Source organism: Podarcis cretensis (assembly GCF_951804945.1).
Source record: "Podarcis cretensis genome assembly, chromosome: 6".
Classification (NCBI taxonomy): domain Eukaryota; kingdom Metazoa; phylum Chordata; class Lepidosauria; order Squamata; family Lacertidae; genus Podarcis; species Podarcis cretensis.
The window spans coordinates 89593251-89609061 of record NC_137175.1 but is presented as its reverse complement, the minus strand read 5'-3'; the positions used below and the strand labels follow the sequence as shown (position 1 = coordinate 89609061).

Here is a 15811-nt window from a genome sequence, read left to right as displayed (position 1 = left end):
TGGCCAGAACGGTCCTGCCTTACAGCTGTGCTTTTGGCCCTCTGCTCCTCTCTCCTGTTGGTCTTCAATATAAGGATAATAATCATAATGGCCTACCTTGGAAATTAGTTATAAGGAATGTATGTGAAGTTTTCTGAATGGTCTATAAAGTGCTATTCGTGCATGCCAAGTAATTATTATACTTAATATATGCAAGTATATAACTACCATAAGTGTTTCTGAGGAGAGCCCAAAGAGAAGGGAGCACATAACCACCAGTGCCTGAAGGAGCCCATCGGTGGTCTGAGAAGACAGTTGGAGAAACCCCACCCGCCATTTTCCCTGAGGCCATTCAAGACCTGGGTGCCTTGAGGGAAAGCAGAAGCCAGGGAGCTAGTGTCATAAGCCGCTGAAGGCCGGCTTGAGAAAAAATTGTACCTTTTTTTTGCTTGTGTTAATGCTTTGCATTGTAAACTGCCCTTGGTTGACTTTGGTGGAGAAAGGCAATATATAAATGCCATTAATAACCAATTAATAAGTCATTGGGAGGGACGCGGGTGGCGCTGTGGGTTAAACCACTGAGCCTAGGACTTGCTGATCAGAAGGTCAGCGGTTCGAATCCCCGCGACGGGGTGAGCTCCTGTTGCTCGGTCCCTGCTCCTGCCAACCTAGCAGTTCAAAAGCACGTCAAAGTGCAAGTAGATAAATAGGTACCGCTCCGGCGGGAAGCTAAATGGTGTTTCCGTGCGCTGCTCTGGTTTGCCAGAAGCGGCTTAGTCATGCTGGCCACATGACCCGGAAGCCGTACGCCGGCTCCCTCGGCCAATAAAGCGAGATGAGCGCCGCAACCCCAGAGTTGGCCACGACTGGACCTAATGGTCAGGGGTCCCTTTACCTTTAATAAGTAATTATTTTATCCTTAGTTCTCTCTGACCTTGTTCAAAGAAGGAAATGTGAAGGGAGCTGTTGAAATGAATCTTTCCCCTTTCTTAAATGTCTCCTTAAGCTTCCTTGCTGCTCCCAAGGAAGTAGAAGGAAAATGCGGGTGCAGACATGATGCGGACAGTTTCAGCACCATGACTTAGCGTTCCTGTCACGGACACTGTAGGAACGGTCAGGGCAAACTGTGGGCTTTTCCAGTAGGCCTAGAAAGCTTTGGTTGGCTTTTACTAGGGAACGCTCTATCAATAGAGGTTTGGGAGGAATCATCCCTCCCTTCTTTGAAACTTTTTGTTTTGTTTTGCAAAGCACATTGTTTAGACAGGCCTTTGAGGTATAAATCTTCTCTTTTTAACCAAACAGTATTTATTGATCTGTTTAAAGACGTTTTCATGAATGAATGGTTATTCACTGGCTTTATACTCACATGCTGTTTGTTTGTTTTTTTGGAGCTTTTCTCCTGTCCTTCCTCCCCAAGGATACATTTTAACAAAAGAGCTGATTATAAAAAGAGAAGCCTTCCCTAAGGAAGCTGGCTGACACCTTGTTAGCCACGCAGTACCTGCCGGTTAGAAGCAAAGGACCCAAACCCCACCAGATATTTTTTGCTTCTGTTGATGGCAGGAAGGAAGAAGAAGAACAAACTTTCACTCCATGAAATGGGAGTGGGGACCTTTTTCAGCCTTGAAGTTGTGTTCCCTCATGTTCCCACCTTGTTCTGGGTAGACTCTTGAGGGCCAGCTACAAAGGCCTGGGGGGCTGTTTTTGGCCTGAGGTCTCCCACCCCTGTTATAAAAAGTTCTCTGCCTACTTCCAGGAGAGGATCCTTATTTGCCCCAGGCAACGGACCTAGTTAATAAACCAATATTCTGACAATAATGTCAAGTTAACCCTGCCATTGTATTGTTAAAACCCCACCTTGTTTATGGTGTTTGAGGTGCGTCAGCTGGGCAGATACCGTCGGAAAACAGGAATTCCTAAGCAGCATTTCTTTTAATTTATTTGTTTTTTACTCTCATTATGTTTTCCTCTTATCAATCAGCTCCCCACCCCAATAAATCTGTTCCTAGACTAGCCGTTGAAAGGACAATAAAGTTTGTTTTTTTAAAAAAATACTTTTTATTGTCATTTCCCAAAAAAACCCAAAATAAAACAATCTTTACATTCATTCGTAATGTCATCTTATTTACATTGCGCTAAATCGCGCCTCGACTTCCTTCCCTCCCAGTTGCAGTTTTCATAATGTACATCTCCTCTTACAGTTTCTTCTGCTTTTCTACACACGTCACAGGAATTATCCTAATCCTGCTGTAGTTCTTAAACTTCTACAGTTCAATTCTATATATGTCATAAATTTACTCCATTCTTCTGTGAACTTTGACCCTTTTTGGTGTCGAATTTTATTTGTCATTATTCCTAATTCATCATATTCAAAAAGTTTTACCTGCCATTCCATGATTGTTGGAATCTCTGATGACTTCCATTTTTGTGCTACAAGGACCCTAGCTGCCACCATTGCATATTGAAATAACTTATGGTCTTCTTTTTTTATTTCATCCCCTATTATCCCTAATAAGAATGCCTCCAGGTTTTTTTTGGAAGGTGTATCTAAAAAGTTTCTTTAATTCATCATATATCAGGTTCCAAAATCTTTTCATTTTCTCGTATACCCACCACATATGATAAAGGTCCCCATCTTTATTTTTACATTTCCAACAAACTTTGTTTCCCGTTTTGTACATTTTCGCCAGTTTGACCGGGGTAATATACCACCAGTACATCATCTTCTCTAGGTTTTCTCTTAGGGTGGAGCATGCCGTGAATTTCATTTCTTTATTCCATAAATATATCCAATTGTCATATTCTATATTATAACTGAAGTCAATTGCCCACTTTACCATCACTTCCTTAATTACCTCATCCTTGGTGTCCCACTCCAATAAAAAGTTATACATCTTAGATAAAAGTTTTGTTTTTCCTTCCAAAATTTCTGTTTGATATTTAGATTTTTTCTCACTGAATCCTATTTTTGTGTCCTCCTTCCATAAAGCATTTATCTGGTGATACTGTAACCATCCTGTCAACTCATTTTTTAATTCCTCACATGTTTTCACTTTCCATCCTCCCTCCGTTTTTACTAATATATCTTCATATGTTATTCTTTTTCCTTCCATGTTTAGTTTTTGTTGTTGTTAATATATCTATTGGTGATAGCCACCAGGGTGTGTATCTTTCTAATAGATGAGCCTGGATAGCTCTGTTGGTTAGACCATGGTGCTCATAACACCAAGGTTGCAGGTTCGATCCCTGTATGGACCAGCTGCATATTCCTGCATTGCCGGGGGCTGGACTAGATGATCCTCAGGGTCCCTTCCAACTCTACAGTTCTATGATTCTAGATTTTTATTTTTCACCCAAACTTCGTATAGGGCACCTCTAAAAATATGATTTGAAAAACCCTTGTGTACCTTCACCTTATCATGCCATAAATACGAATGTCACCCGAATCTGTTATTGAATCCCTCCAAGTCCAATAAGTCCGTGTTTTCTAAAGTGAACCATTCCTTAACCCAACATAAACAGGATGCTTCATAATATAATTTTAAATTTGGAGCAGCGAATCCTCCGCTTTCCTTTTGATCAGTTAATAATTGAAATTTGATTCTTGGTCTCTTCCCTTGCCAGATGAATTTTGATAGGGTTTTTTGCCAATCCTTAAACTGTGTTGATCCCTTAATTACAGGGATTGTCTGAAAAAGAAACAACATCTTCGGAAGGATGTTCATTTTAATTGCTGCTATTCTCCCGGACCAGGATAGCTTTATTCTATTCCATGTATCCAAATCTCTTTTGATTTCTTTCCATATTGAGTTAACTCAATATGGAAAGAAAGGACAATAAAGTTGAGTGTCCTCAGGACGTTGGGGACAGCTACTCCATAAATGTGTAGGGTCTCCTAATTGCAGATTCAGTATGGTCCTACACAGTGCTGGATTTACGTATAAGCTAACAATCTATAGCTTAGGGCCCCACTCTCTTGGGCCTCCCAAAAAATTCAAAGGGAAAAAAACCTGGATGTACCTTTCCAAAATATAAGATGAAAAGCAAATAAAATAAAACCTACATACAGCAACAGTGTTTTGTGTTGTGTAAACTCCTATGATGTACCATAAGTCATGGGCCCCACCTGATAGCCTGCTCCCTAAAATATCACTGGTAATTATTTCACTATTAATAAACTACTTCTTAATTGTATTTCACTATTAATATACAGTACTTCTTCTTAATTGTATTTCAGTTCAACAATTACTTCGATAAAATACATATTTTGTTATGTGCAAATGGCTTTAGATACCTATTAGGTCCATAAGTTACCATATAGCATATATCCAACACAAAAAACAGCGGCAATTTGTTGTTGACAAAGGACAGCTGGACATATAAAGGGTCCCATTGCCTTCAGTAGCTTAATCAAACTTAAATCCGGCCCTGGTCCTACAAAATTGCAGAATATATCTTGCCAGGGTCCAAGGAGGAACCTGGGGCTATTAGAAAGGAACCTGGTTGTTAAGGAACGCTGATGGCACAATACTGAACTTCACCCTCAGCTAAAACTCATAGTTGGGCTGATACAAGAATGCAACTCACTGTGTCAAAAGCTACTGAGAGAGGAGACCTGGAAGAGGCAACAGAAGTCAGTTTCCCTTCCAGCCAATTTCCCTTCCAGCTGATGTCAAAAGCTGCCTTGATTGCGCAGCCAAACTGGAAGGTGATTTGGGGTAAAGCAGAGAGTCTGGCCTAACAGGTTAGGGCAAAACGTTGGGGTACTACATCACAGAGCACAGTGTTACTGGTGGCGTAAATGAAGCTGCTTGTCTTGATAGGAAAGGACATTTGCATGGTCCTGGCAAGCCGTTGTGTGGCTTAGCATGGGATCTGAGCCAGGCCAGTGTGGAAAGGATCCTGTGAAGTTAGAAAGTTGGAAAACAACTGCTCTGGTATATGTAAGTATCCTGGATGTAAACCCATTTCCACATGCACATAGGCATACGGTATGCCTTCTGCAATATAGTATTTAGGTATAATTGTACCTTTCCCGTAGGAGGGAATTACAAGCACAGGGTAAAGTTAAAGACATCTATAAAACAACTTTTGGCTTCCTCAGCCCCTGTGCTGTGTTTTTTGATGACTAACGAAATGTCTGTGCAATACCAGTGCTTGGAGGGGAGGAGTGTTGAATTCATTGACGCTAAAAATTAAAAACACAAAGGTGTGGTGGCGAGGGGAACGAGCAGTTGTGTAGGAGTAGTTATAGTTGGTTACGCTCAATGTAGTCTCAATGTTCAGTAAAGCTGAAGACTTCTGATTCAGGATGCTGTGTCTTCCAGTGGGTGCTTCGTTTGCTTTTGGAAAAACAAACTTGGGGAGTGTCTTAGAACAAGTTGAAAATGGGTTGGAGAGGGTTGTTTGATTTATGCGCTCTGTGGCCTTTCATTTCCTTCCTAACATCAGCTGTTGTTTTGGCATGCAGGTGGAACACCAGTATTCACACATCTTTACCGTGACGATTAAGCAAGCCAAGAATGTCACCAAAGGGTCTTTTGGCGACATGCGTAAGTATCACTTCAGCTTTGTTCCTATTGCTCTGTGGGATATTTTGGTGTGTGCATGCGCTCCAAGTTACACATGCTGGGTTCTTCCCGTATGAGAGGGGTTTAATCTTAAAGTTGCTATTTTTATCTGGCTTTTAAATTGTAATCAGCCAGCTAGAATCAATGACTAAGATAATGTGGGTTCCTTAAACAGCATTTTTGTTGACTGTATTTTTTTTAAAATGATAGGCTTACTTGTTATTTTACACTTCCCAGTACAGTGGTATCTCGGGTTAAGAACTTAATTCGTTCTGGAGGTCTGTACTTAACCTGAAACTGTTCTTAACCTGAAGCACCACTTTAGCTAATGGTGCCTCCCGCTGCCACCGCTGCACAATTTCTGTTTTCATCCTGAAGCAAAGTTCTTAACCTGAGGTACTATTTCTGGGTTAGCAGAGTTTGTAACCTGAAGTGTATGTAACCTGAAGCGTATGTAACCCGAGGTACCACTGTAGTAGCAAAGTCAGTGAGTGTGTTTGCTGCCTTTACTCTTCTTAGGCTGACTTAGAATTCAGCAATTCACTTACTGAAACTTAGAGGTTAGCTGTGGTCAAGAAAGGGGTGTGTGCAAAAGTTCTGCTGAGTCCTTATGGCAAAACAGAAAGTAAAGCCAAAAGTGTGCTTTTTGTTTGAAAGGCACTCTAGTATGAGCTCTTAGAATAGGAGTGACCACTGCTCATCCTCTCGGATGTTTTAGGCTGCAATTCCCATTAACCCTTGACTATTGACCATACTGACTTGGACTGGTGACAGTTGTGGCCAACGACATCTGCTATATCCCCCCTTTAGAAATTAATGTGTGATCATTTAATGCATCAATGTGCTTCTCTGTCCTGTGCATTCTCACCCTTGCTCAACAGTACCAGGGGCTGAAGTTTTGAAATTTTGGCACGTTTCTTAACTTTACTACTGATTAATTTTCACAGTAATTGTGTGCATAGGAAACTGGTGGGTAGGCAGAGTTATATCCCATCCAGAACCCTGTGCGTGTGTTTGTTGTTGTTAGTTTCTGAACTATTTTTCCTTCCTTTCCTGCATATATGAATATATGTTTTTTTGGAATTGGCAGAGCCAGAGGTTTATGCAATACTTGTGGGTTTCGGTGGCAAATGCTGTCTCATATTCCTTCAAATGAAACTAATTGCTTGTGAATGGTAACATATTCATATGTCACAAAGCACTGTGGGGCAGTCTAACGTGGTGAGAGGGTCTCTTGCCCTACAGATTGCACAGAGGGGCAAGTTTGTTTCCCATATTGGTAGTTGATAATCTCGGGACTTTATTGATGATTGTGAAGGAGGCCAGTGATACTGTTCCAAGGAAATGTTGAGGGCAACCTTTGATGACACATTTTGCAAAAAAAAAAAAAAAAAAAAATTCTGCAAAGAGAAAAAAGTAGTCATCTAAAGATCCTTGAGAGTTGCCATTACGTCTTGGCTACCTGCTGAAGTGATGTTGCTGCTCACCTACAAATATTTGCAGATGTAATTGGAGTCTCACTAACCTCAAAAGCTGGATTAGTAAATTTTGTGCAAGATGATAACTATGATGAAAAGTGATATCTTTATAAGTCCTGTAGGTACTTATTATAAAGGTAAGAAACTAGGGTGGGTATGTTTGAAAGCTTCTCCCTGGCAACTCTTTTGCCTTGACTGGTTACTGGTATCACGTGCTGGTGATGGGATGCGGGTGGCGCTGTGGTCTAAACCACTGAGCCTCTTGGGCTTGCCGATCAGAAGGTTGGCGGTTCGAATCCCTGTGACAGGGTGAGCTTCCGTTGCTCTGTCCCAGCTCCTGCCAACCTAGCAGCTGGAAGGCACACCAGTGCAAGTAGATAAATAGGTACTGCTGTGGCGGGAAGGTAAATGGCATTTCTGTGAGCTCTGGTTTCTGACATGGTGTTCTGTTGCACCAGAAGCAGTTTAGTCATGCTGGCCACATGACCAGCAAAGCTGTCTGTAGACAAAAACCAGCTCCTTCAGCCTGAAAGCGAGATGAGCGCTGCAATCTCATAGTCATCTTTGACTGGACTTGACTGTCCAGGGTTCGTTTACCTTTACCATTACCTATCACCTGCTGGAAAACCCTGGGAAGAAGGAGGTGGAGAATGCTGGAAACATTTGGCCTGTCTCAGGCTCCTTGTTCTCTAGCCTTATTTACTACCAAGGCCTGTTGCCCTGACAGGGTGACCTCAGAGGGTGGACATTTTTGGGTCACTGCTTTTGCCATTTTTGGGAGAATGGTTCACTCCTGAGTGGGAAACAGGAATGGCAGACTGTCAGGTGTGTATTTCCAACTCAGTGAGAGGGGGAGTCCTTCAGGCCTGAGGGGGCCGTCACTTGGTTGAGATCATAGATGTGGTTACACACTTGAATAAGTGGAAAGCCATTGATTCCCCTGTTGCCTGGGGGATCCCAGCCATGTCAGAGCCCGGCCAGCCAATCCACTGGCCGGGGTGTGTGTGTGTGCATGGCCGGGACCATTTAACTGGAGGCGTGAGCCGGAGGGCTTCCTCTTTGGCTCACTTCCTCAATCACCCTCCCTCCCTCCATATTTTGCAGGTTTAGGCACTGGCTTTGCTATGGACCTTGGTTGGCCGCCGTTGAGGGGCCTGGCAGGAATTTTTCCACTTGGCAAATTGGCACTGGCCATTTGGTTTTCGCCTACCGCGTAGCAATCCTCACAACTTTCTTAGGGTTGTGGTGGGGGAGGGAAGGTGTGGCCATCACCTGCCCCTCCAAGCTTAAGGGTATTCCGTTAAAGGAATCCGGGGGTGTTGATCTTGTCCAAAGCCTGGGTTGGGGGCTAGGGCCATGGCACGACCCCGAGGGGAATACCAGAGGGAGCTTGAGTTGGTATGCATTGACAGGGCTTTCCCTTCCTGTGGTTTACCCTTACCAGACTTCCTGCGCATTGGGCAGGAGTCAGATATAGTCGGGTCCATTCAGTGCCTAAGCCAATATCGCTCACATTCTGCAATCAATAAAGCTGTGGCCAAATTTGCCCAATAACATTAACCTAATATCCGTGTCTTTGTGTGTGTTATTTCTCAACGAGGGGGTGGCTTCGGGGTCTTGACACGCAACTCCTGCAGCCAAGCTGGTGCCAAACACGTTGCTCTATTTCACTCCTGGAGGCAACATTCCATTGTCTATCGAGACAGATGAATACCAACAACAACAACTACTGTTGTGAAATGGTCTGCCTGCTAAAATATGCATTGACATTCTACCAGCTTCTCAGATGAGCATTCCTTTGATCTCCTGACCTAAACCTCCTGCTTTAATTGCCGTATTAGCAATTATGATTTTTGAGCTCTTTTAATAGGCTTGTTTTATTGGATGTTTAGCTTAATGTTTTGATGGACTTGTTTTATTGCGAATTTTAATTATGTGTGCTTATATATATATATATTTAGGTAATTGGTTTTATACTTCTAAATCACTTAGAAGACACGTTGGCAATTAAGTGGTATATTAAGTAAATAACACCTGTTATTAAAAGGCCAGTGTGGCTGTGCCCTCAGGAAGGTTCTGGCTGGGGAAGAAAAGGCTGGAGCAGATCTGGAATGAAGGGAGCCAGGTTTCTTCTTCCTCTGGCAGTGGAGATGCAGGGAGGTCTTCCATGTGGGGTTTCCCCAGCTTTCCAATGGCAGCTTTTATCTGTGCACCATTTTGCATATACATGCTGCCCCTGGAGTGGAATCCTTGCATGAGAGGTGACTGCACAGCAGGTGGTGCTGTGGTCTAAACCACTGAGCCTCTTGGGCTTGCTGATCAGAAGGTCGGCGGTTAGAATCCCCGCAACGGGGTGAGCTCCTGTTGCTCTGTCCCAGCTCCTGCCAACCTAGCAGTTTGAAAGCACACCAGTGCAAGTAGATAAATAGGTACCACTGTGGTGGGAAGGTAAATGGCACTTCCATGTGCTCTGGTTTCCATCACGGTGTCCCGTTGCGCCAGAAGCGGTTCAGTCCTGCTGGCCACATGGCCTGGAAAGCTGTCTGTGGACAAATGCTGGCTCCCTCGGCCTGAAAGCGAGATGAGCGCCACAACCCCATATTCGCCTTTGACTGGACATAACTGTCCAGGGGTCCTTTACCTTTACTGTACTTGTTTCACATATTTTATTGATGTGATGTGCTACTGTAGGAGCAAGGTGAGGGCTCTGAGCAAGCAAAATATTTGACATTAAGTCTACTCTTTCCGTGCCAGCGTGTTCTGGCCCTTTCACTGGCAGTGGTGATCAGGCAACACTGCATTCTATGCTTCAAATCCTGTTAGTGTAGGGCCATTGTGGGAGGTGTATTGAAGATGCACCAATGTAAGTACTTCTGCCAAATTTTAGCTCTCCCTAGCCAGCACATCTTGGGCACAGGGCTGTGGCCTTAACGCGATTTGTGCAAAATAGCATCTGTTCAGCCCAGGGTTTCATATGTCTGTGCAGAAGAAACACACAAACGGAAGTGCAGTTGGTGAAGATTCCGTTGAGTGCAATTGGCTGTTCGATTTACCTCCATGTTTTTGAAGAGTCTGTTACTGATTCCTGCGTGTCTTTGTTTTATTTCAGTGGACACTCCTGACCCCTATGTGGAACTGTTCATCCCAACAGCCCCAGATAGCAGAAAGAGAACGACACACATCAACAACAACGTGAACCCCGAGTGGAACGAAACCTTCGAAATAATTTTGGACCCCAAGCAGGAAAATGTTTTGGAGGTACCAGCACACGTTATATTGGCCCCGGGGGTCATATGTGCAGGGCTGCTTATAACTTTTGCCGGTTTGTTCCAAAGATATTTAAACTTACCTCAGGAAAACTGTAGTATTCAGAATAATTTATACAAGTTTGCATTCTTTTAAGTCTATTCATCTTTCTTGCTGAATTTGCAAAATGGTGTCCTGAAGCATGGTTTGCCAAAGGGAGGAAGAATGTAGCATTGGCAACGTATTTGCAGAACCCTCAAGCTTCCAGTCCACAGTGTTCTAGGTATGAATTTCCTGAGTTTACAAGGGACTGAAGAAGGACATTGCTACAGGCTGGGGAGTTCAGCAAAAAGTGAGCAAAAATATTACTAGACTCACAGAGATGGTACACCTATGTTTGCAGTGTAGTGGGTGATGCTGTGGTCTAAAGCACAGAGCCTCTTGGGCTTGCTGATCAGAAGGTTGGCAGTTCAAATCCCTGCGGCTGGGTGAGCTCCGGTTGCTCTGTCCCAGCTCCTGCCAACCTAGCAGTCCAAAAGCACACCAGTACAAGTAGATAAATAGGTACCACTGTGGCGGGAAGGTAAACGGCACTTCCGTGTGCTCTGGTTTCCATCACGGTGTTCCGTTGCGCCAGAAGCGGTTCAGTCATGCTGGCCTCATGACCCAGAAAGCTGTCTGTGGACAAACACCGGCTCCCTCGCCCTGAAAGCGAGATGAGTGCCGCAACCCCATAGTCGCTTTTGGCAGAACTTAACCATCCAGGAGTCCTTTACCTTTTTACATCAGGTTACAGGTGAGAGCTCACATAATGGAACTCTTCCCCGAAAAGATAGCTTCATGTGGGAAATGAATACATCAAACTAGGCTTGAACTCTTCCCCTTTACATTGAGTATTCTATGGTCAGGGAGTTAATTTGTTTGGAGGAACACATGACTCCCGACCGGCAGTCTGAAGTAATATAGCCCAGCCAGGAGTCCCCCACCTCGATGAGATCTGGCTCACTCAGTATGAGAGGAGAGAGAAACATGTGGGCTTCTCGAGAGGTTTGGAGAAGAGAAGGTCATTTGAGGACCTGCCCTTCGCAACTAAGTCTCTCACGACCTTGTTCCCCATTTGTAGAATGGCTTTAATGGTGGGGTAAATAAGATAAGATAAGAGGGACGCGGGTGGCGCTGTGGGTAAAACCTCAGCGACCTGCCGATCGTCAGGTCGGTGGTTCGAATCCCCGCGGTGCGGTGCACTCCCGTTGCTCGGTCCCAGCGCCTGCCAACCTAGCAGTTCGAAAGCACCCTCGGGTGCAAGTAGATAAATAGGGACCGCTTACCAGCGGGAAGGTAAACGGTGTTTCCGTGTGCTGCGCTGGCTCACCCGATGCAGCTTGTCACGCTGGCCACGTGACCCGGAAGTGTCTCCGGACAGCGCTGGCCCCCGGCCTCTTAAGCAAGATGGGCGCGCAACCCCAGAGTCGGACACGACTGGCCCCTACGGGCAGGGGTACCTTTCCCTTTAAATAAAATAAGGAAACTTTGTGAGGCAAAGCTTTCATATCTCAACAGAACTGAGCCTTTGAATTTTTTTTTTTTTTTAATGCTGCAACTGGAACAAACAAAACAAGAGTAAAGAAATGAGCAACTCTGAGATCATAATTGAGTGTTGTTCTCTTCACTCAGCGCTGTGTAACCACATCCATTCACCACATTATCTAGGACATTATGAGTAGTAGCAAGGGGCCTACTGGTGCTTGTGATAGAAGGAAATCCAATACTCTCATGCATGGTATATGTGTGCTGAGCTTAAATGAGTATATCTGTTCCAGTTGGGGCTTTCATTCCAGCAACATCCTCTTTTACTTCTCTTTATGCTGTTCTTAGTACGCATTATGTGAACTTCCCTTATTCTCGGAGGCAGAAAAAAATATCGAAAGGAATTTTCTTAAGGGGCTAGCTAGTTCGCTCATTTCTGTTGCTATAACTCGGGTGAATTGAAATAATTTCCCACTGGGCAGCTTTAAAAAGGAACATTGAGAAACCTGCTTTTATTGTAATAGATTTAATAATTTAAATTGACATGCTCAGCTGCTTGTGGAAGCACATAACGAAAATTCTGAAAGCTAACTCTAAAGAACCAATAATGTTGTGTAGGCTGGATAAGAGTGTTTATCTGACAGTAATGCAGTGCCATTTGCAAAAGTGCTTTCCCTTTACTATCATATTTCTATAATGTACACAGTATTAAATTTAGTTTGTAATTCAGTCCTTAGAAATGTATCATTGTGGAGGCCTACCCTTCTCTGCTTAAATTCTATTTTTCAAGTAAATTTGTTAACCAATGTTGTTAGTTTGACAAATGAAACAATGACACCCATGAACTAGCTAGTAATGGGGGAAATGCAAAGCTGGGGAAATTTGAAATAAGGATTCAAAAAGATGGAAACGCTCCACTCTGAGTTGGGCCCGGACCCTTCTGAATTTGGTCTAGCTGGAAATGGGCTTTGCCAGCCATTCCTACTGGTCTCATTCTCTCCCCAGCCCTATTCCCAAGCAAATAAACCTGGCCTCTGAGAAGAAGAGGGGGAAATCTAACAGCAAGAAGAGCTTAAAAGTGGCAGGCAAAACCTTGTAGTTGGAAATGATATTTCTGAGCATACTTACCAGAGTTCATGAAATTCAAAGTTTCCTTTACCTCTTGAATTTAATTGCCATTTACTTTCTCCTGCCTCTGGTGTATGGGGCTAGACTGAAGTGGAGATTAAGTGTTTGCTTCAGTTGGTGTAAACTACAAAATAATAACACAAAATTCTGCAAAATTATATGGTCATTAGAGTAATGTATATGTTTAGCATCTCCTTTTACATTCCCCTGCCTTTGGGGCCACTTACTGATGATCTCCTGAAGCTGGGGCTCCAATACTTTGGCCACCTCATGAGAAGACTCCCTGGAAAAGACGCTGATGTTGGGAAAGATGGAGGGCACAAGGAGAAGGGGACGACAGAGGACGAGATGGTTGGATAGTGTTCTCGAAGCTACCAGCATGAGTTTGACCAAACTGCGGGAGGCAGTGGAAGACAGGAGTGCCTGGCGTGCTCTGGTCCATGGGGTCACAAAGTGTCGGACACGACTAAACGACTAAACAACAACAACTGATGATCTCCATTCTACACTATGAGAATGAGCATAGGAGGGAAAAGTAAAGAAATGGCTATAGATCGACACCAGATCTACCCACTCTGGAAGAATGGCAGATGAAGATGACAGACTATATGGGACTGGCAGAGATGACTGGCAGAATCCGAGACCAGGACAAAGAGACAGTGGAAGAAGATTGGAAGAAGTTCAAAGACTACCTTAATAAACATTATAAAATTAATGAAGGCTAAGAAGATATGGGTTTAAAAATTAGAGGTTTGCAGGGGCGTTGATTAAGGAAAAAAGAATAGAACTACTAAAAACTATGGGGAAAATGGGAATGGATTTGCTGATAAGATAAATGAAATTAGGATACAGAAGGGGGAGGTGTGAGGAGGTCGGTGAAATTAGGTTTAGAAAATAAGGTTTGAACTTATACTTGTTTTTGTTTTGTTTGTTGATTTATGTATGTTTTTATTGTTGCTTGTGTTTGTGTTTATATGTGTTTATTCGAAACTTTAATAAATATCATTAAAAAAAAAGAAAAGAAATGGCTATAGATCGACATCTTTATGATGTTGGAATGTCATACTCCGTGCAACCATTGGCACACATCTGCGAGTTAATTATTTTAATAGCTGCAACACCAACAGAGTGGCACCTTGGTAGTTGAACGGCTTAGTTGTCGAACAAATTGGCTCCCGAACGTCGCAAACTCGGAAGTGAGTGTTCGGTTTGTGAACGTTTTTTGGAAGCCGAACGTCGGACACGGCTTCCGATTGAGTGCAGGAAGCCTTGGTTTTCAAACCATTTCGGGAGACGAACTGACTCCTGGAATGGATTCAATTCAAGAACCAAGGTACCACTGTAGTGTGTTATATGCATGAATGGACTATTACAACAGATCAGACACAACAGATAAGATTCACATATCACCCCAGAAAACAACACTGTTTCAAGGGAATCAATTCCAACAACTCTCAGTTCATACACTGAATACCCAGTGATTAAAATCATATCATAATATTTCATTTTTGAACTTGCTCCAAGATGCATGTCTTGATCTCAGAATACTTTCCATGCCTCATTCTAGTATGTAGCTGATCTGATGTTAGAATAGTATGTGTCCTTGGGCAAATTTTGTACACTATTTCAAAATGTTGTTGTCTACTGATGGTGAAACTTCACTGAGAATATTTCTGCCAGATTTTAATATTTTATTTTCCTCATTCAGGCTCAGTTTGTTGTACACTAATGTACACAAATGCTTGAATTTCCCTTTTTCCTGCTTAATTTCTGATTTTTTTCTACATTAGTATTTTTAAATAACCCATCATGGCTTAGAAATGAGGTGGGCAAATTTGCAGCTGTCCTAGACTCCTGGCAAGATATATTGAAAAATAGGTGGTGGGTGCATAAGCCGAGTCTGCCCATTCATACTGAGGAACAGGAAGCTACCCTGAAACCAGATACAGTGGTACCTCAGGTTACATACGCTTCAGGTTACATACGCTTCAGGTTACAGACTCTGCTAACCCAAAACAAAATAAAAGAAAAAAATTACTTCCAGTAGCACCTTAAAGACCAACTAAGTTAGTTCTAGCTATGAGCTTTCGTGTGCATGCACACTTCTTCAGATACACTGGAAGGAATTTTTTTCTTTTATTTTGTTTTGACTATGGCAGACCAACACGGCTACCTATCTGTAACTCTGCTAACCCAGAAATATTACCTCGGGTTAAGAACTTTGCTTCAGGATGAGAACAGAAATTGTGCTCTGGTGGCGCGGCAGCAGCAAGAGGCCCCATTAGCTAAAGTGGTGCTTCAGGTTAAGAACAGTTTCAGGTTAAGAACGGACCTCCGGAACGAATTAAGTACTTAACCCGAGGTACCACTGTATCTATACTAGTGGTCTAGATAGAGAATGGAACCAAAAAATGTACATCAGAAATGGCAGTAGAGAAAGGGGACTGGATGACAAAAGAAAAAGAAAATGCTTAGATATATCAAGTTTGTGCAATTGCTTTGCCATATCTGACAAATGTGTACTAATAATTGCTTGGCAAATATGTTGCCTTTAATGAATGTTATCATAAAGGCAAATAGGTGGTTTTTTAAAATAAAAAAATAATAATGTTTATCTTTTGCAGGTCACTCTTATGGATGCAAATTATGTGATGGATGAGACAATTGGTACAGCAACGTTCCCCATATCTTCTTTGAAAGTGGGAGAGAAGAAAGAGGTCTCACTCGTCATCAATAAAGTAGGTTTCAAAATTCGGCTGGTAGAATATCCGTTCCATTGATGTCAGTGGCAAAACTGGCGTTGTGCAGTATTATGGAGGGCTAAGAGTGTCTCTAGTCATTAAAGTATTTCAAATCTGCTCCGCACCTGAAGGTCCCAGCTTG

General features: G+C 43.0%; 1 protein-coding gene and 1 long non-coding RNA gene across 3 annotated transcripts in view; both read left to right on the top strand.

The window, feature by feature from the left end:
• Positions 1 to 15811, top strand: part of PLA2G4A (phospholipase A2 group IVA) — a 705748-nt gene that overhangs the window by 41072 nt on the left and 648865 nt on the right. For both annotated transcript variants that reach the window (XR_013840026.1, XM_079981351.1), the window contains exons 3-5: positions 5450 to 5531; positions 10137 to 10285; positions 15553 to 15666. Coding sequence is in view for 1 of the 2 variants with exons in the window: in XM_079981351.1 (XP_079837477.1) it covers positions 5450 to 5531; positions 10137 to 10285; positions 15553 to 15666 (345 nt within the window). In the remaining variant the exon portion in view is untranslated. The remainder of the gene's footprint in view (positions 1 to 5449; positions 5532 to 10136; positions 10286 to 15552; positions 15667 to 15811) is intronic.
• LOC307218961 overlaps positions 1 to 15811 on the top strand; it is a 61623-nt gene that overhangs the window by 14146 nt on the left and 31666 nt on the right. The gene's annotated exons all lie outside the window — the stretch shown is intronic.